This window comes from Physella acuta, unplaced genomic scaffold (genome assembly GCF_028476545.2).
Source record: "Physella acuta isolate Inbredline_101_S28 unplaced genomic scaffold, ASM2847654v3 ptg000354l, whole genome shotgun sequence".
NCBI lineage: Eukaryota > Metazoa > Mollusca > Gastropoda > Physidae > Physella > Physella acuta.
This window is the reverse complement of record NW_026731873.1, coordinates 21,017-36,217: the sequence shown is the minus strand read 5'-3', so window position 1 is coordinate 36,217 and position 15,201 is coordinate 21,017. Positions and strand designations below refer to the sequence as shown.

At 33.1% G+C, this 15,201-nt stretch overlaps 1 protein-coding gene across 1 annotated transcript in view; it reads left to right on the top strand.

Moving 5' to 3' along the window:
• LOC131941261 (high affinity cAMP-specific and IBMX-insensitive 3',5'-cyclic phosphodiesterase 8B) overlaps window positions 1-14,994 on the top strand; it is an 87,694-nt gene extending 72,700 nt beyond the window's left edge. The window contains exons 8-20 of the mRNA XM_059300397.1: window positions 1,779-1,867; window positions 4,626-4,690; window positions 5,204-5,283; window positions 5,432-5,605; window positions 5,942-5,987; window positions 6,366-6,510; window positions 7,217-7,415; window positions 7,778-7,908; window positions 8,151-8,237; window positions 8,424-8,562; window positions 9,227-9,400; window positions 9,631-9,760; window positions 10,184-14,994. Of these exons, the coding sequence (XP_059156380.1) occupies window positions 1,779-1,867; window positions 4,626-4,690; window positions 5,204-5,283; window positions 5,432-5,605; window positions 5,942-5,987; window positions 6,366-6,510; window positions 7,217-7,415; window positions 7,778-7,908; window positions 8,151-8,237; window positions 8,424-8,562; window positions 9,227-9,400; window positions 9,631-9,760; window positions 10,184-10,299 (1,575 nt within the window). The 3' untranslated portion in view covers window positions 10,300-14,994. The remainder of the gene's footprint in view (window positions 1-1,778; window positions 1,868-4,625; window positions 4,691-5,203; window positions 5,284-5,431; window positions 5,606-5,941; window positions 5,988-6,365; window positions 6,511-7,216; window positions 7,416-7,777; window positions 7,909-8,150; window positions 8,238-8,423; window positions 8,563-9,226; window positions 9,401-9,630; window positions 9,761-10,183) is intronic.
• The last annotated feature ends 207 nt before the right edge of the window (window positions 14,995-15,201 follow it).

The window sequence follows — 15,201 nt, the reverse complement described above, 5'->3', positions numbered from 1 at the left end:
TGTTTTCGAGGAGCTGTTGACTTCATGTTGATTGCGAATCAAAATATTTTCGTTGGTATTCACGTACTGTATAGCTTTCTAAGGAACAGATTTATTTTCGTAAGTTGTTTCGTTTCGTTATATATTAGCCGTTTTAGTTTTTCAAGTTGATTCAAAGTCAATTATTGTTTTCATTAGACGTTAATTTTATACAGGTGGGAGGGGGAGGATGACTAGACTGTCCCCGTGTCCGATAATGTAATTTCTTACAGGTGGGGGGGGGGGGTAGGGATGACTAGACTGTCTCAGTGTCCGATAATACGTTCTGTATAGCTAACCGAAGTTTAGAAAAATAACAGAAATGCTGCAATTATCCAACCACATTACCTCTTGCAATGAACCAACCACATTACCTCTTGCAATGAACCAACCACATTACCTCTTGCAATGAACCAACCACATGGCCTTTTGCAATTAACCAACCACATGACCTATTTCAATAGTATTAGACTTAGAGTAAACAGATCAACTCGTTCTCTAGGTCTATCTGCCGTGACTTCTAGCAAGGACGATTTGACTTTAATACCGATTCCAAATAATTTCAGCACTACAGGCAGTCAGGATTTTTTTAAAAATTGTATTGCATCAACTTATCTCAGTGTTTCTTAACCCTTTTGCTGGTACCGAACCCCACCAGTTTCAGATGTGCATTCAGCGAATCTTTCTTAATAATTCTATCGTCCGCACTGACAAAATCCGATCGTGTTTGTCTTGACCCCAGCCGAAACCCTGAGACCGGCTCACTGAACCCCTGGGGCAGAGTTTCTTCCAGGCATCTCTTCGGAGAAAGTCTGGCGCCCCCGCCCCCCCCCCCCAAAAAAAAAAAGTCAACCGCCCCCCCCCCCCTCGAAAATTTCAAGTGGACCCCCCCCCCCCCCCCCGGAGAAAAAAGTCTGGAAGAAACACTGCCCTGGGGTTCGATCTAACCCCGGTTAAGAACCACTGACTTATCCACTTTGTATACAGTAGGTTCCCGTGGTTTACGAAGGCGTTAAAATTTCCGGACAGTTTTATTTGGTGAGCTAAAATCTTGGAGTCAGTCAGTCTGTGAAAGCAACTGTCTGTTTCGTTGATTTGTTTGTTTTATGTGGCCTCGGTTACTGGATGATTGGCGGCTTAACTCTCTCTTGCTGTTGTTGATTTTTTTTTTACTTTCAGTGCATAATGTTGTTAAAGCGCTACGAGAATATTAGAATGTATCTATAAAAATAATGCTAGATGTGTTTGAATCGTATAATTGATCTTGGAATCTTATCAAGCACCGCGGAATTATTGTGTTGTATTGAGGGTTTTGTGTTTAGCCTTTATGTTAGTGCCAGGATTAGGATTAGGGTCGGCAATGAGGTGGGGGTTAAAATTAATGAGGTAAAGAATATGATCACGGTTAGGATAGGGATACGGTGGAAAATTGTCTCGCACGCGTACTACCGGTGTTTGGAATAACCCACTCATGGGGAATAACCCAGTCTTGTTTAATTTAACTTCAACAGTTCGTTTCCGAGTGGTGAGACTTTGAGTTGCATTGATATCAGGTCACCGCTTGCTCGCAGTTGTGTCACCACTTGCTCGCAGTTGTGTCACCACTCACAGTGGTCACCACTCAACGCGGCGTGGTGAGGTTACCACTGCAGAAAGTGATCCCCTCTATACCACGCTTAACGTGCAGATGTTTTAGAGTTGATTAAAAACTTTGCTAATGAATGTACAACTAATTATTTCAATGTTTGTGTGTTCCACAGCACTGGGAGGGGACCTACTACACACGGCGGAAGAGTGGGGACACGATCCCTTTCCACTGTAAAGTCACGCCGATCCTGGGACCCGCTGGGTAAGTACGACTGGGGGGGGGGGGGGTAATTGGGTTGGGGGGGGTTCGTTTAGTGGGCTTCTAAGGTTAAGAAAGATCATTTAGGCTCAATGTGTAGGCACAAAGTACTGGGCTTTAGATTGGGGTTTAAGGGAGTGGGCTTCAAATTGGAGTTTAAGGTTTTGGTCTTAAAGGTGTGGGCTTTAAATTGGGGTTTAATGATTGAGTATTAAGGAGAAGGCTTCAATCTTAGGCTCTATGACTGAACTTGAAAGACTGGGCTTTAGTGAGAAAGGCTTTGATGTTGGGCCTCAGAGAATGGGCTGTAATGAGTGTTTCATTGACTGCGCTTTTAGAACTGGGCTTTATCGACTGGGCTTTTACGGACCCCTTACAAAAAATGAACTGCTAATGTAATCGATCATCCCTCACACAATTCCCACACACACCCTTTTTGGTCGACCTCCCCACTCCCCCAAACAATCACAATCACCCTGAGCCGAGTTAATGAATGACCCCCCCCCCCTCCCCCAAACAATCACAATCACCCTGAGCCGAGTTAATGAATGAGAATGAACAGCTTGAGGATACATTCTGTGATAAATATCTCGAGGGAGCCAAAACGAGGCTGCGCGAGCTTTTGTAGATTATGTTTGTGATATTACGTCCAAATCTGGGTCACCAACACAAGCTGTGTACTCGGTCACTGTCTTCACACAATCGGCTTACACCGTTCACGTGTTGGATTACATTTTTTTCTTAATCCAGTTGTTGTTAGAATATATCGATAATTGCGTAATACTAGTTTCAAAGAACGCTTTTTTACAGTGTTGTAGCGTGTGGTCAGTGGCGGACTTTTATGAAGGCTGAACAGGCTGCAGTCGGGGGCCTCCGTTAAAAAATTGTTAAGTAGATGTAACTAGATATAAACATTGTAATGATCATAGGGATCCGCACCGGCTTAACCGTTATGTAGGTCGGTTGCGGGGATGGGGGGGGGGGGGGGGTAATCAGGAAGTAGGCCTACTTGATTTATCCAAGTATGAATACGGTGTGTGAAAGCATAGACTACCTTAGTGCTGTTTTGTGTAGATGCGCAGCTTTTGTATTGTAACCGCAGTTACGTTTTTACAGTAATGCATTAGCCTTCTCTGATATTGCGTGCGCATACAATAATTTAAACAATATTTAGGCTACGTTTATTTGATTATGGCGATTCTTGCATATTCGAATGATCGAATTTCGCTGACTATTTTAAAACGAAAACCTACTTCCTGTACGAAACATATTCGGCACAATGTAGTCTAGTTGGCGATTCGTTGATACGGTACTGCTCATAGTTTTAGGTCTACTCTCTAACGCCCCCTCTAGACAGCTCATGATTGGTCTAGGTCAGGTTATATGAGGTGACATCACCGTTCGTTACACACTTGTCTTCATCCGCCCCTAGGCGACAGGCAATATTTTTAGTTTAGCATATCTCCACATTACAAAGGTTAAATTAAACAGGTCTCCTCTTTCATCCTGTACCACATTTCAAATTTAATTAAGAACTAATTTTTCTTTTTTTTTTCGATCTTGTAGTCAAATGACAGCACTATTATTACTACTTTCATAAAATTCGCATTTTAAAATATGAATTTATTAATTTAACTTCTGTATGCTAAAGTTCAATTCGTTTTTGTACTGGGTTACATCAGACACTCTTCTGATATATATTTCAAAATCCGGGTTAGGGCTATACACAGCCCGGTGTACCGAGTTCGTGATTATAGAGCTCCTAGATAAATAGGTCAAAATTATTAATTAGCCATCAGTTTGATTAATTGATTATACACAAAAACCTCACAGAGCCAAAGGGCATATGAGTTACAGCCCTTGCTATAGTTATTATATGTTATTATGTTTTAGGGGTCGTCAATAAATGACGTCACCCTCGTAGGGGGGGGGGGTGGCGGGTTTAGATTGTGTGACGTCACACTTTTGCATTATAAAAAGCAATGTTAGAAAACAAATTGTAGACGTTATTTCGCGTTTTAGAAAACTGTTTTAATAAATTGTATCAGAGTTCAGATAAGATTTTGGAAAACTATCGATGTTTTAAGAAAAATTCAACTGCAATTCTGAGGGGGGGGGGTGTTGTTGGCTGAGGTGTGACGTCATTTTAGGGGGTGGGGGTCTGGCTTTTTGTGACGATGTGTGACAGAGCGGAGGGGGGGGGGGTAAAAATCGTCAAAAAAAGCATGGTCATTTATAGATGACCCCTTAATATCATGGGTTAATTTTTCTATGCTACTGAGTTATAGACATGCCTTGTCAATTACATTTTTTTAATACCTTAGTCTACTGACTGAGCCAAGCCTACTCAGTGAACCAAACCTACAAAACCAAGCTTGGCCCTTAGGCTCAAGTTTATACTAAATTTTAAAAACTAAACTTTAGAGTAACAAATAGACCAACAAAAATGACAAACGTATACACACGTGGCAATTATTTACAAATCATAAACTGTGTGATATGTTCTAATCCTTGAACGTAGTAATATTCTAACCAGAACCTTAAAAATTAGCAATGCAGCTCATTAATGATGGTCTTAAACATGGGAACATTTTCCAAATGGGGTGACATAAATTTTATATATTTTCCTCTGATATGTTTGTTTTTCCCATAACACCCTTGATCTTTTTCCCCATATGCTACCATAGTTTTTATTGCTACCCAGTTCACTATGTGACAGCTCTGGTCAGTGAGTGATTAATTGATCTGCTTATTTTTCCAGGTCCATTTCTCAGTTTGTTTCTGTTAAAAGTCATTCTACAGAGAGTTACAATCAGGTTGTTAATGGTGAGTAGACATTGTTGAATCTTCTCTCTGGAAGTTTTAAAAAGCGTTTCAGGTTTATTATATAAAGGCCAAAAATATATTTTAAATATTTAAAAGCAATATTTTATATAGGGGTGTTTGTTCTGTGATTATATTTTTAAAAATTGTGAACTTGAAGCCTACTAGCTTGCAAAACTAGATATAGACTTACAGAAAAAAAATGAATTTCCAATGAAAGTTCTTTTTATATTTTTTTATCTCCTATGAATAATTTAAAAAAAAAGATTTTGGTAATGGTAGACATCAAAGTTGTAAAAAAAAACAATGAGATCTTAAAAAAAAAATTTAAACATTAACTAAAAAGTTAGTAAAAAGGTTTATAAATGCTAAATACTTAAAAGTATTTCATTTGAGCTAATTTTAAAACTATATTGAAACTGTATATTTTGAGAAAAGATTTGATTTTCATATTTGCCGGCAACATGATGTAAAGCACCAAAAGCTAATTATAAATATTTCATTGTATATTTTCAGGCAATATGATGTCTTTTCCTAGACGACGTGAATCTGTTGTTAGAGCCCATTCTATGACAATCGAAGCTCCCATAACAAAGGTTAAAAACTTTATTAAGGATTTTTTACATGCTTCTACTCTACATTATTTATTGTAATAATTATTGGTGCAGTTAACTGAGATTGCTATGCTATAAAAAACAAAATGTCACGTCTCTAATTTGAAATTGTGTCCTCTTTGACCTCCAGGTCATTAACATAATTAATGCAGCCCAGGAGAATTCGCCCCTGACTGTGGCTCAGGCTCTGGACAAAGTGCTGGAGATCCTGCAGACAAGTGAACTCTACTCCCCCTTCCAGCACCAGGAGATGGGGGAAAATGATGACCCTATGGCCTCTGACCTTGTTGAAGGGCTTATGTCTGTACGTTAAACTTGACCAATTAAACCACAACTTCATTATTTTTTTTTTGAATGTCTCATAACTATAAATTATGTCGTCTAATTTACTGAACTTATTTGAACTTGCATATAGTTTATAGTTTCTTATAAAGCCTACCTCTAAAGTAAAGTTTAAACTGGATAAAGAACACTTAAGTTTAAAGATTTATTAATTAAGCTACACTATTGACTATACACTTGTTTTGTTTATTTTACTTTTTAGTATTGTCATAACAGTTTATTAAACTTTAAAGTAAAAGAGCTTATTTTGAATTTTTCAAACTTTAAAGTAAAAGAGCTTATTTCAATATTTCAACAGCAAAATGTGAAAAGAAAGTTGTCTGGGCATGACATCCAAAGAGCCCGTAAGTCCCATGTTCATATTTTTTAGGATATTACCAAACTATCTTGTTGGTATTGTTAATACTTTGGGTAACTTTTAAATAAACAAAAGCAAAGTTTCAATATGAAATAATTTTTATTTTAATGTCATATTCTGAAAAAAAAGTTGTTGCTAGGTAATAATAAGTCTAGTTGTGGTTAGTAAATTGAAAATTATGAAGAAAACTTAAAACTTCATATATCAATAAATTATTTGCTACTTTTATACACATGACAAATAAATTATAATCTCTAATCTTGCGAGGTGATTAACATTGTATAACCACACCTTTTGCCCTGGTATTAATTGTTAGTTTCCGCAAGGTGTTTTACTAATGATATATTTTTTTCTCCTGCTGTAGTTCACCACAGTCATGGCCATCACCACATTCCGTCCACTCCGGCCTGCTCACTCTCACAGATACCGGAACCCATCATGAATGTGCTCAATCTAGACGTTAGCTGGGACTTTGATATTATCACATTAGAGAAACTTACAAATAAAAGGTTCATTTCATTTAAATCTCAAATCTTTGTTTCAAAAACTAATACACATATCTTGTTTTAAATTTTATAAATTTAAAATACATAGGAGGAGGGGTCTGCTGTAACTGATGTCACACTTTGTTTTGCAGATTATGTTTGCGGTCCAACCACCTTTCCACGTCCTCCCCTCCCCTTCCAGTTTTATTTATCATACAACATAGTCAGAAAAAATCCAAATTCAGATACAACGCCCATCACTCAAAATGATGTTGCACTTTGTCCCTTGAAAGAATTACAAGTTATATTTATTTCAAAATACAATGCCATTCAAAAATATTGGATTGAACTGCTTATTTTTAAAGAAGATATATAGATTGAGGCCAATACATGTTAACCAAATTTAGTTTAAAAATTGTTTAAACCCTCTCCCATACCGTATTCCCTCATCTCAAATGTAATGAAAGTATTAATTAATCCTACCCCCTCGTACTTTTACAAATGTATTATGTCATTTATGGATGAACCCTTGAGCTAATTAGTTTTTCTATTGTTAACTAATTTTCAGTAACGTATTTTCAAAATTTCATGAAAATTTCAATTAAAGAAAAAAACTCATTTTAATATTGAGCTGTCATATTGTAATCTTGATAGATGATTAATCTTGTATCTAAATTCTGAAAAAAATTAACATTCAATTACATTTTTAAATTATAATATTTTTTCTTAGGCCGTTGCTACACTTAGGTCTGAAAATCTTTGCTCGGTTTGGTGTGTGTGAGTATTTAAACATCAATGAAACTTGTCTGGTCAACTGGCTGCAAATGATAGAGAGCAACTACCACGCCAACAACTTCTACCACAACTCAACCCATGCAGCTGATGTGTTGCATGCCACAGCTTATTTTCTAGACAGAGAGAGATCCAAAGTGAGCCAGTGATAAATACTTCTTGTTTACATTAAAACAAGCCTTTATTCTGAGTGAAAAGACCATGATAATTTTAAATAATTAGTTTTTTTCTTCTGTAGAAACACCTATCGTGGATTATCTATAAACTTTGAAATAGAAAGAAAAAGATTTCTATTTAGTTTGAAATCTGAATGTTATTTTTGAGCCAGTGATAAATACTTCTTGTTTGCATTATCCTGAGTGAAAAAACCATAAGCTACACAATTTAAAATAATTAGTTTTTTCTTTGTTAAAAACACCTATTGTGGATTAATTATAAACTTTGAAATAGGAAGAAAAAGATTAGTATTTAGTTTGAAATCTGAATGTTATTTTTGCAGGAGATCTTTGACCAACAAGATCAAGTTACGAGCTTGATAGCTGCTGTAGTTCATGATGTTGACCATCCGGCAAGAACAAATGCTTTCTTAATTAATGAAAAACATCAGTTAGCAATCCTTTACAATGACCAGTAAGTGAAAAAAATGAATCATACATTTCTGTTAAAAAATTGCAAAACCTTAGTCGATTTTCTTTAGCCATTTGTTAATTTATTTATTTTTATAAGTATTACAAAATTAAGAATAGTAGCCTATTATTTTATTAAACTGATTATTTAATTGTATTCTGTATGTTTTGTTATATTTATAAAATATATATTCGACACTGATTTTAAAATGGAAATTGTTACAAACGTGATTTTTTTATTTGAAGAGCTGTGCTAGAGAACCACCATGCCAGTATGTGTTTTAGATTAACTCATAAGGACCAAGCTGTTGATATATTCAAAAACTTAAGCAGGTAGGGAATACAGAGTGATTCTTTTATTTTTACATTAATTGTTTGCAACATTTTTATATGTCCATTTTCTCTTTCATAATTTTCATCTCTTAGAATTACACGGGAAAACATAAAAAAGTTTTCTTTTTATTTATTTTGATTGTATTGATGCACTGAAAATTTATCTCAATTAATTAAAAATTTTAGTGACGACTACAAAACTGTACGACAATCAATAATTGACCAAGTGCTGGCAACAGACATGAAGCAGCACTTTGAACATCTCTCCAAATTCACAACATCAGTCACCAAACATCTGCAGAAGCTGGAAGGGGACAACACTGATGTGAGTGGTTTAACTTTAATCTGGCGTATGACCAGTTTAACTCATACCATCTCAGAGCTTATTGTATGTTAACCTCACACAAATCAGGGCACTGTGCTGACAGAAAGGTATTTCTCATGTTCAGTTCTAATGATAATCTTGTACTAATGGGAAGGTATTTTTAATGTTCAGTTCTAATGATAATCTTGTACTAATGGGAAGGTATTTTTAATGTTCAGTTCTAATGATAATCTTGTACTAATGGGAAGGTATTTTTCATGTTCAGTTCTAATGATAATCTTGTACTAATGGGAAGGTATTTTTCATGTTCAGTTCTAATGATAATCTTGTACTAACAGGAAGGTATTTTTAATGTTCAGTTCTAATGATAATCTTGTACTAATGGGAAGGTATTTTTCATGTTCAGTTCTAATGATAATCTTGTACTAACAGGAAGGTATTTTTAATGTTCAGTTCTAATGAAAATCTACTGTATTGACTTTATGAAATTTCAACTTTAGCAAGCAGGCTCGGCACATTTATTAATGGAATTATAAAAAATCCTTTCTGCAATATTTAAATTTGTCATTATCATTAAGATTCTGAAGTGTGTAATAAAAACACTAACAGAAAAATATGTATTTAAATTTAAAATTTCAGCTGAATACTTTTTTTTAAATTTCAGGTGGAAGCTCATGAAGCAGATATGAACACCATTTTGTCAGATTTATCATTGCACGAAAACCGGGTACTAATTAAGCGTATGATGATCAAGTGTGCTGATGTCAGCAATCCATTAAGACCATTACCGCTATGTAAGGAGTGGGCTTATAGGATCGCTGAAGAATATTGCCAGCAGGTACTTTCTATCAGTTCTTTAATCTCACATTTTTTTCATTACAAAATATTTTTATTGGAAAAATTTATTTTATTTTAAAACATTAAAAATACTTTTAGATATATTGGATGTATTTGTTATATTTCTAAAATAAGAAGCATTAGTACTAAATAGGCCTTCAATATCAATTTTTGAATGTTATTATTTTTAGTCTAATGTTGAATTTAATTTGTAAAAATGAAATATTTTAGACGGATGAAGAAAAGAGTAGAGGCTTGCCGGTTGTGATGGCCCAGTTTGATAGAAAGACATTGAACATCCCCAAATGTCAATTAGCATTCATTAACCTCTTCATTACCACAATGTTTGATGCATGGGATGGTATGTTATTGTTGAACTTTCTATGTGTCTATGCTAAAAATTATTTTAACTTATCTGAAAACCAGGCTATTTTGAGTTTTGAATATTAGTGTTATTAGATCTAATAGTGTAATAGGAAATAATGACTTGGAGAATATTTTTTTTAAGATATTTTTAAACCATTTTTTTATAAAATTATAGATTTTAGGTTAAACTATTTCTTTATCATTTATAAAAATGTGTTTAACAAAGTTTTTTGTTTAATTCTTAAAAAGATCTAATTATTCATTTTATCCTGTTAATTGTCCTGTTCAGAATCAACCTCTCGCAAAATTTTATCTTTCCATATAGACTACTGTTGATTTTAAAATTCCAGTGTACTTTAACACGTTATGTTTATCTTCACAGTGTACTTTAATGTTTTATATGTATTTATCTTCGCAGTGTACTGTGATATTCCTGATCTGATGCATCACTTGCAGCTCAACTATGACTACTGGAAGGCGCAAGAAGTCATGGAAAAAGACCCGTCGGCCGGTCACAATCTGGACAACAGTTAGCTTTCAGTTCTCCTTCTCCTTAGAACAATCAGTTTACCTCAAATGTTTGTACAATTATTGCTCAATAGACAACTGTGTGAATACAGTTTGAAATCCTTTAGAATGAAACATAGTGAGAAGCTGCTGACAAGATTGTGATTTCTCAGGAGTGTGTGAAGTGAGTTATCTCCCATTCCATTGAAGAAAGGGTTATGAACTTTATTTGAAGATTATTAAAAAAAAAATAGCATAAAGACACCTTAGAGAGGACTTTGATCTCAGTTGATTCGTGTAGGGAAAATCTTGAATTATTGTTTGATATTTGACTAAAATAGAGCTGAAGTTGGCTGACTGGCAATGTTGACTCTTTCTGGTTACTACAAAGTGAAGTGGATACAAAATTTGACTTCAACTTCAAGCTAATTTTATTTAATATTAACTCATGTTTCTTTGTTTTTCAACTGTTACCGGTATTGTTTTATATTAGGTTAAGTGATTGTAATTTTACTTTAAAATTTTATCTATTAGGAATGTTTTTCTTCAACTTTATAAAAGAACTTGTCATATTTTGTAAAAAAAAAATGTTTATTTGTCAAACTTGAATTGATAAATATCAAGATGTATTTAATGTTATTTTGTGGGTCTTCACATAAACAACAAAACAACTTAGAATAAGCTTTAGTTGTATAGTTTATGATGTTGTTTTCATGTGTTATAGAATTCTGCGATGATGGCGTCCATGGTTATCAATATTATTTTTCAACTATAAAGTTGAGTACGAAGTGTGTACAAAACTGATGGCGGTTGATATTGTATCATGACTTAAATTTTATTTTGAAATTTCATTTATTTATGTACCTGTATATTTTTGTTGTACTTTATAACCAAAAACAAATTCTGCTTAGTTTTTCTAGCAATGCAAATGGTTTGCCAAGATCTTAAATTAACAAAAAATTATGTTTGACCCCATTATAAATAATTTTCTTTAAAATTAAGCTTGGGCTCAGCTATTTGGGTTTTCATTACAAACAAAAGAAAAAAACTTTTCTTATTTCAAACACTTTCAGCTGAAAACAGAACACATTGTTTTGTAGTAAAATAAAATAAGGATCTTCCATACACTTGTTCTGTTCATTGAAGCTTCCAAGTTTTTTTTTTCATTCTTCCTAAGTATTGTTTTCTATATTCTTCCAAAATACATTTCTCTCCTCCCCTGCTAATCCTAAATCTTCCAAGCTGACTATTTTAGTATTTAGGAACACATCTACATTCTACTGTTCTTTGTTTATGTCTTAAAGTCAGACTTCGTCTTAATTTTAAGACCATCATTTTAAAAAAGTCATTTTGTGCAGAACCAATTTGTATGTTGGGGCTTAACCTCAGTATACAAACAGGTCCCATTACAAAGACAGTTACTTTTAAATGATCTGATGCTTTATAGCAGTCAAACCTAATGCTTATGTTGCTTTGAAAGTCAAAATCAAAGCACGAGAACCTTAAGCAAGTGGTTTTAGTTTTAAAACTCAAATTAAAGTTTTTAAAATTTCCAATGTGAAACAATACTTAATTAACTAAAGTTTCAGTTACATTAATTAAATCTTAAAATAGAAAATTCATCCATGATTATTAGTTCACCATATTGATAAAATTAAGCTAATAATTAAAAAATGAGTCAGTAGGCTATATGAAAATGTAAACTATTATGCTGAGTAGTGTATGATTTATGCAAATTGTTATATAGAGTTGTGACCCTTTTTCCTGCCTCTTTTAAATAGAAAAATAAATAAGATACAGAGTATTAATGTTATCACTATATTAGTCATAATTTAAACAGTAAACTTTTTAATGATGTATGAGAAATCTCTAACTACTTTGTTGAGTGATTAAACTGCTATATGTTGGTCTCTAAGGTTGAGACAGTAGTTGAACTCATGACATTTTAAACTAAGCTGGTCTAATGACAAATGTCACTAATGACAAATTTCCTTAACCATAGCTGTACTAATAGTGGTAAATGTCACTACAGCAGGACTAATGACAAATGTCATGAACTATAGCTATACTAATTATGAATGTCACTACTTTTTGACTAATGACAAATGTCACTAACTATAGCTATATTAATTATGATTGCCACTACTTCTGGACTAATGACAAATGTCACTAACTATAGCTGTACTACTAGTGATAAATGGCACAAACTGCCACTGTAATAATAACAAATGTCATGACTAGAGCAGGACTAATGACATGTTATGACCACAGCTGTACCAACGACATGTCACAACTAAAGTTAGAGTAATGACTAATGTCACAAATTACAACTAGCCTAATGACAAATGTCAAGACAACAGCTGGTCTAATGACAACTGTCACACAACTTCACGTGGCTGAACAAAATTGGTCTGGCCATTACGTGGTGTGAATGCAACTTACTGTACAGCCCTGATAGAGCCTGGATGTATCATTAACATACTGTATAGTAGTCCATTTTTGTAACTATCTTACATTGATATTGTTTTTGTTTTTAAACTTTATTTAAAAATATATGTCCACAACTGTGATTATTGTACGATGTGAATTTGTAGCTGCTTATTCAAATTAGTTTCTTTTATAAAAATGTTTTTGTCCTAATATAAAAATTTCATTGAATGGGCCGTTATATTAAGTATAACTAGATAATGCTGTGTATTGATAATATAGCAGCTATTTGCTTCCCATAAGGCAGATCATGACAGTTAGTCTTTGGTGCCATTCAGAAAACCTGTTACAAACAATTTATGTGAATTTGTGTTATAAATATATAATCCCGTGCACCTTAGAAACAAAACAGCAACATTAAACTTTTAGAGTACTTTTCCCAGATGTTAATTTTCCATCATTTCTGATTCACAATTCTTTCTTATTATTAATTTTGTAAATTATTTTAAAACTTAAAGAATACCAAATTTTCTTAAAAAAGATTTTTGGTTTTGATACCCTGTAACAACTGGGTGAAATTTAGGCTATTACTCATTAGGTAAATAAGAAAAAAATGTATTCTTTGAAATTTTGTCAACTTCTTCAACATTAGACTTTGGTAAGTAGTTACCTCTTAGACTAGGCACCAACACAAAACGAGAGTTGTGACTACCACGCCAGGTTGTAACTGGCATCGATGGCCTTATGAGACTTAAATCACTGTTATGGCCAGATGTCAAAGAAGTTCAGTGTTAACCAACAAAAACTTAAGATACAAATTCTCAAAAGGAAGATTTTTTTTTTTTTAAATTTAACTTTCACCTCAGTATTTTGTATATTACAGAATCCTACTAACCCTTGATATTAGAGATGCTCATTAGCTAATGACAGATTTTGAAATTCTTATGTGGTTATGCTTAGGATATTTACAGATATGCAGTTAATACATTTTTGACAAACCAACTAACTGTCCATGGGAGGAGTTCTTTACCCCTTTACATTGTTTAATCAGGCATCATCAATGTACATAGATTTTTAAAAATTATAGTACTTATAAAATAATTAAACAAATCTTCTAATTCTACTGTATAAAAACTTAATTTTGTAAGATTTATATTCAAACTTAAGTGTGAGTGATGAATGTTAGATGCATCATCTAACTGTAGTAAATGCAGAATTTTTTGCAAGATAAAATTTTAAAAACTATATATATTGATTACACAAAGAAATTTTTTTATAACATGGTAACTAGCCGTTCTCTACGTCTGTTAATTTTCTACCTAGGATACACTGTTTTATAAATATGTCCCTGTATGACCCATGTTCTGTGGCTACGTGTACGTACTAAGAATAGATGTTATGCCATGATCTCATATTTTAATATTGTATGTGTTATTTTAACTACAGCTACATGTCAATGAGTTTAAACTTGTTTATTTACATTTTTTTAAATTTGTAAATGAATTTTTTTTTCTGTTAAGGCCATTTTGTAATATATTTTTTGTACTAGATTGAGGTTTACAATTAACTAAAAAGCATGGTCAAATGATTATTTAGAAGTAACACGTAATATTTTAAAAAACTAAAATACTTTTTTTAGTTAGCACTAAATTTGCTAAAAAATTAAGCTGATCATCCTAGTTTGAAACATTAACTCTCATGCCCACAACCACTTGTACATTTCTTCCCCTTGAGTACAATTTTTTTTTTAATTCTTTAGTTAGAACCTAATGTATAGTTATTTACCAGTTTGCTGAGTTTTAGTTATATCTTTTAAATAATTTAGGATCTGATGTGTTTTGTTAATTTCCAGAATGAAGAAAAAATAAATTACTAACTGTAATTTATGCAACCAACTTTCTAAATGTGGCCTACGTGTCAGTAGGTGAAGATATACAGGGCAAAATGTGATATGTTAATTAGGTCAGACTTTGTGATATTATCAAAGGATTTGTTCATGTGTAAAGTTGACTGCAGGAGTTTTAACATATTTTCTTTACTGTAAAGTTGTCTGTTAAATGTTTCTTTCCTCTTGGTCATGTGACCTAATAGTTTCCGTTTCTTCCTCTACTGCTGTCCTTTTAATTTAAGTTCTGGTGGCAACAGTTTCCTTTATTATCATGTTTGCTGTAGCTTTAAACCAAATCTCTTGTGATATTTGTTTTGCCCCACTGGAACAGAAGCTATAGGTTCCATACTAACTGATCCCTAACTTATTATTAATCCTTACAAATAAAACATTTTTTTTAAGTTGGTCAACAATTTTTTTGTGTTCATTTTTTCATTAGGCTGGATTGAAGTGTTTGTGAAAGGTCATATCCCAAAGGACTCTTTTTTTGGGTTGAATGTTGAAATTTAGTTTTTTTTTTTTTAAAAAACAATTGCAGAAATTTTACACTAATTTAAAAAAAAAGCTTTAAAAATTTTCTAACAGAACACTTGTTTTTTTAATCAAAATAAAAA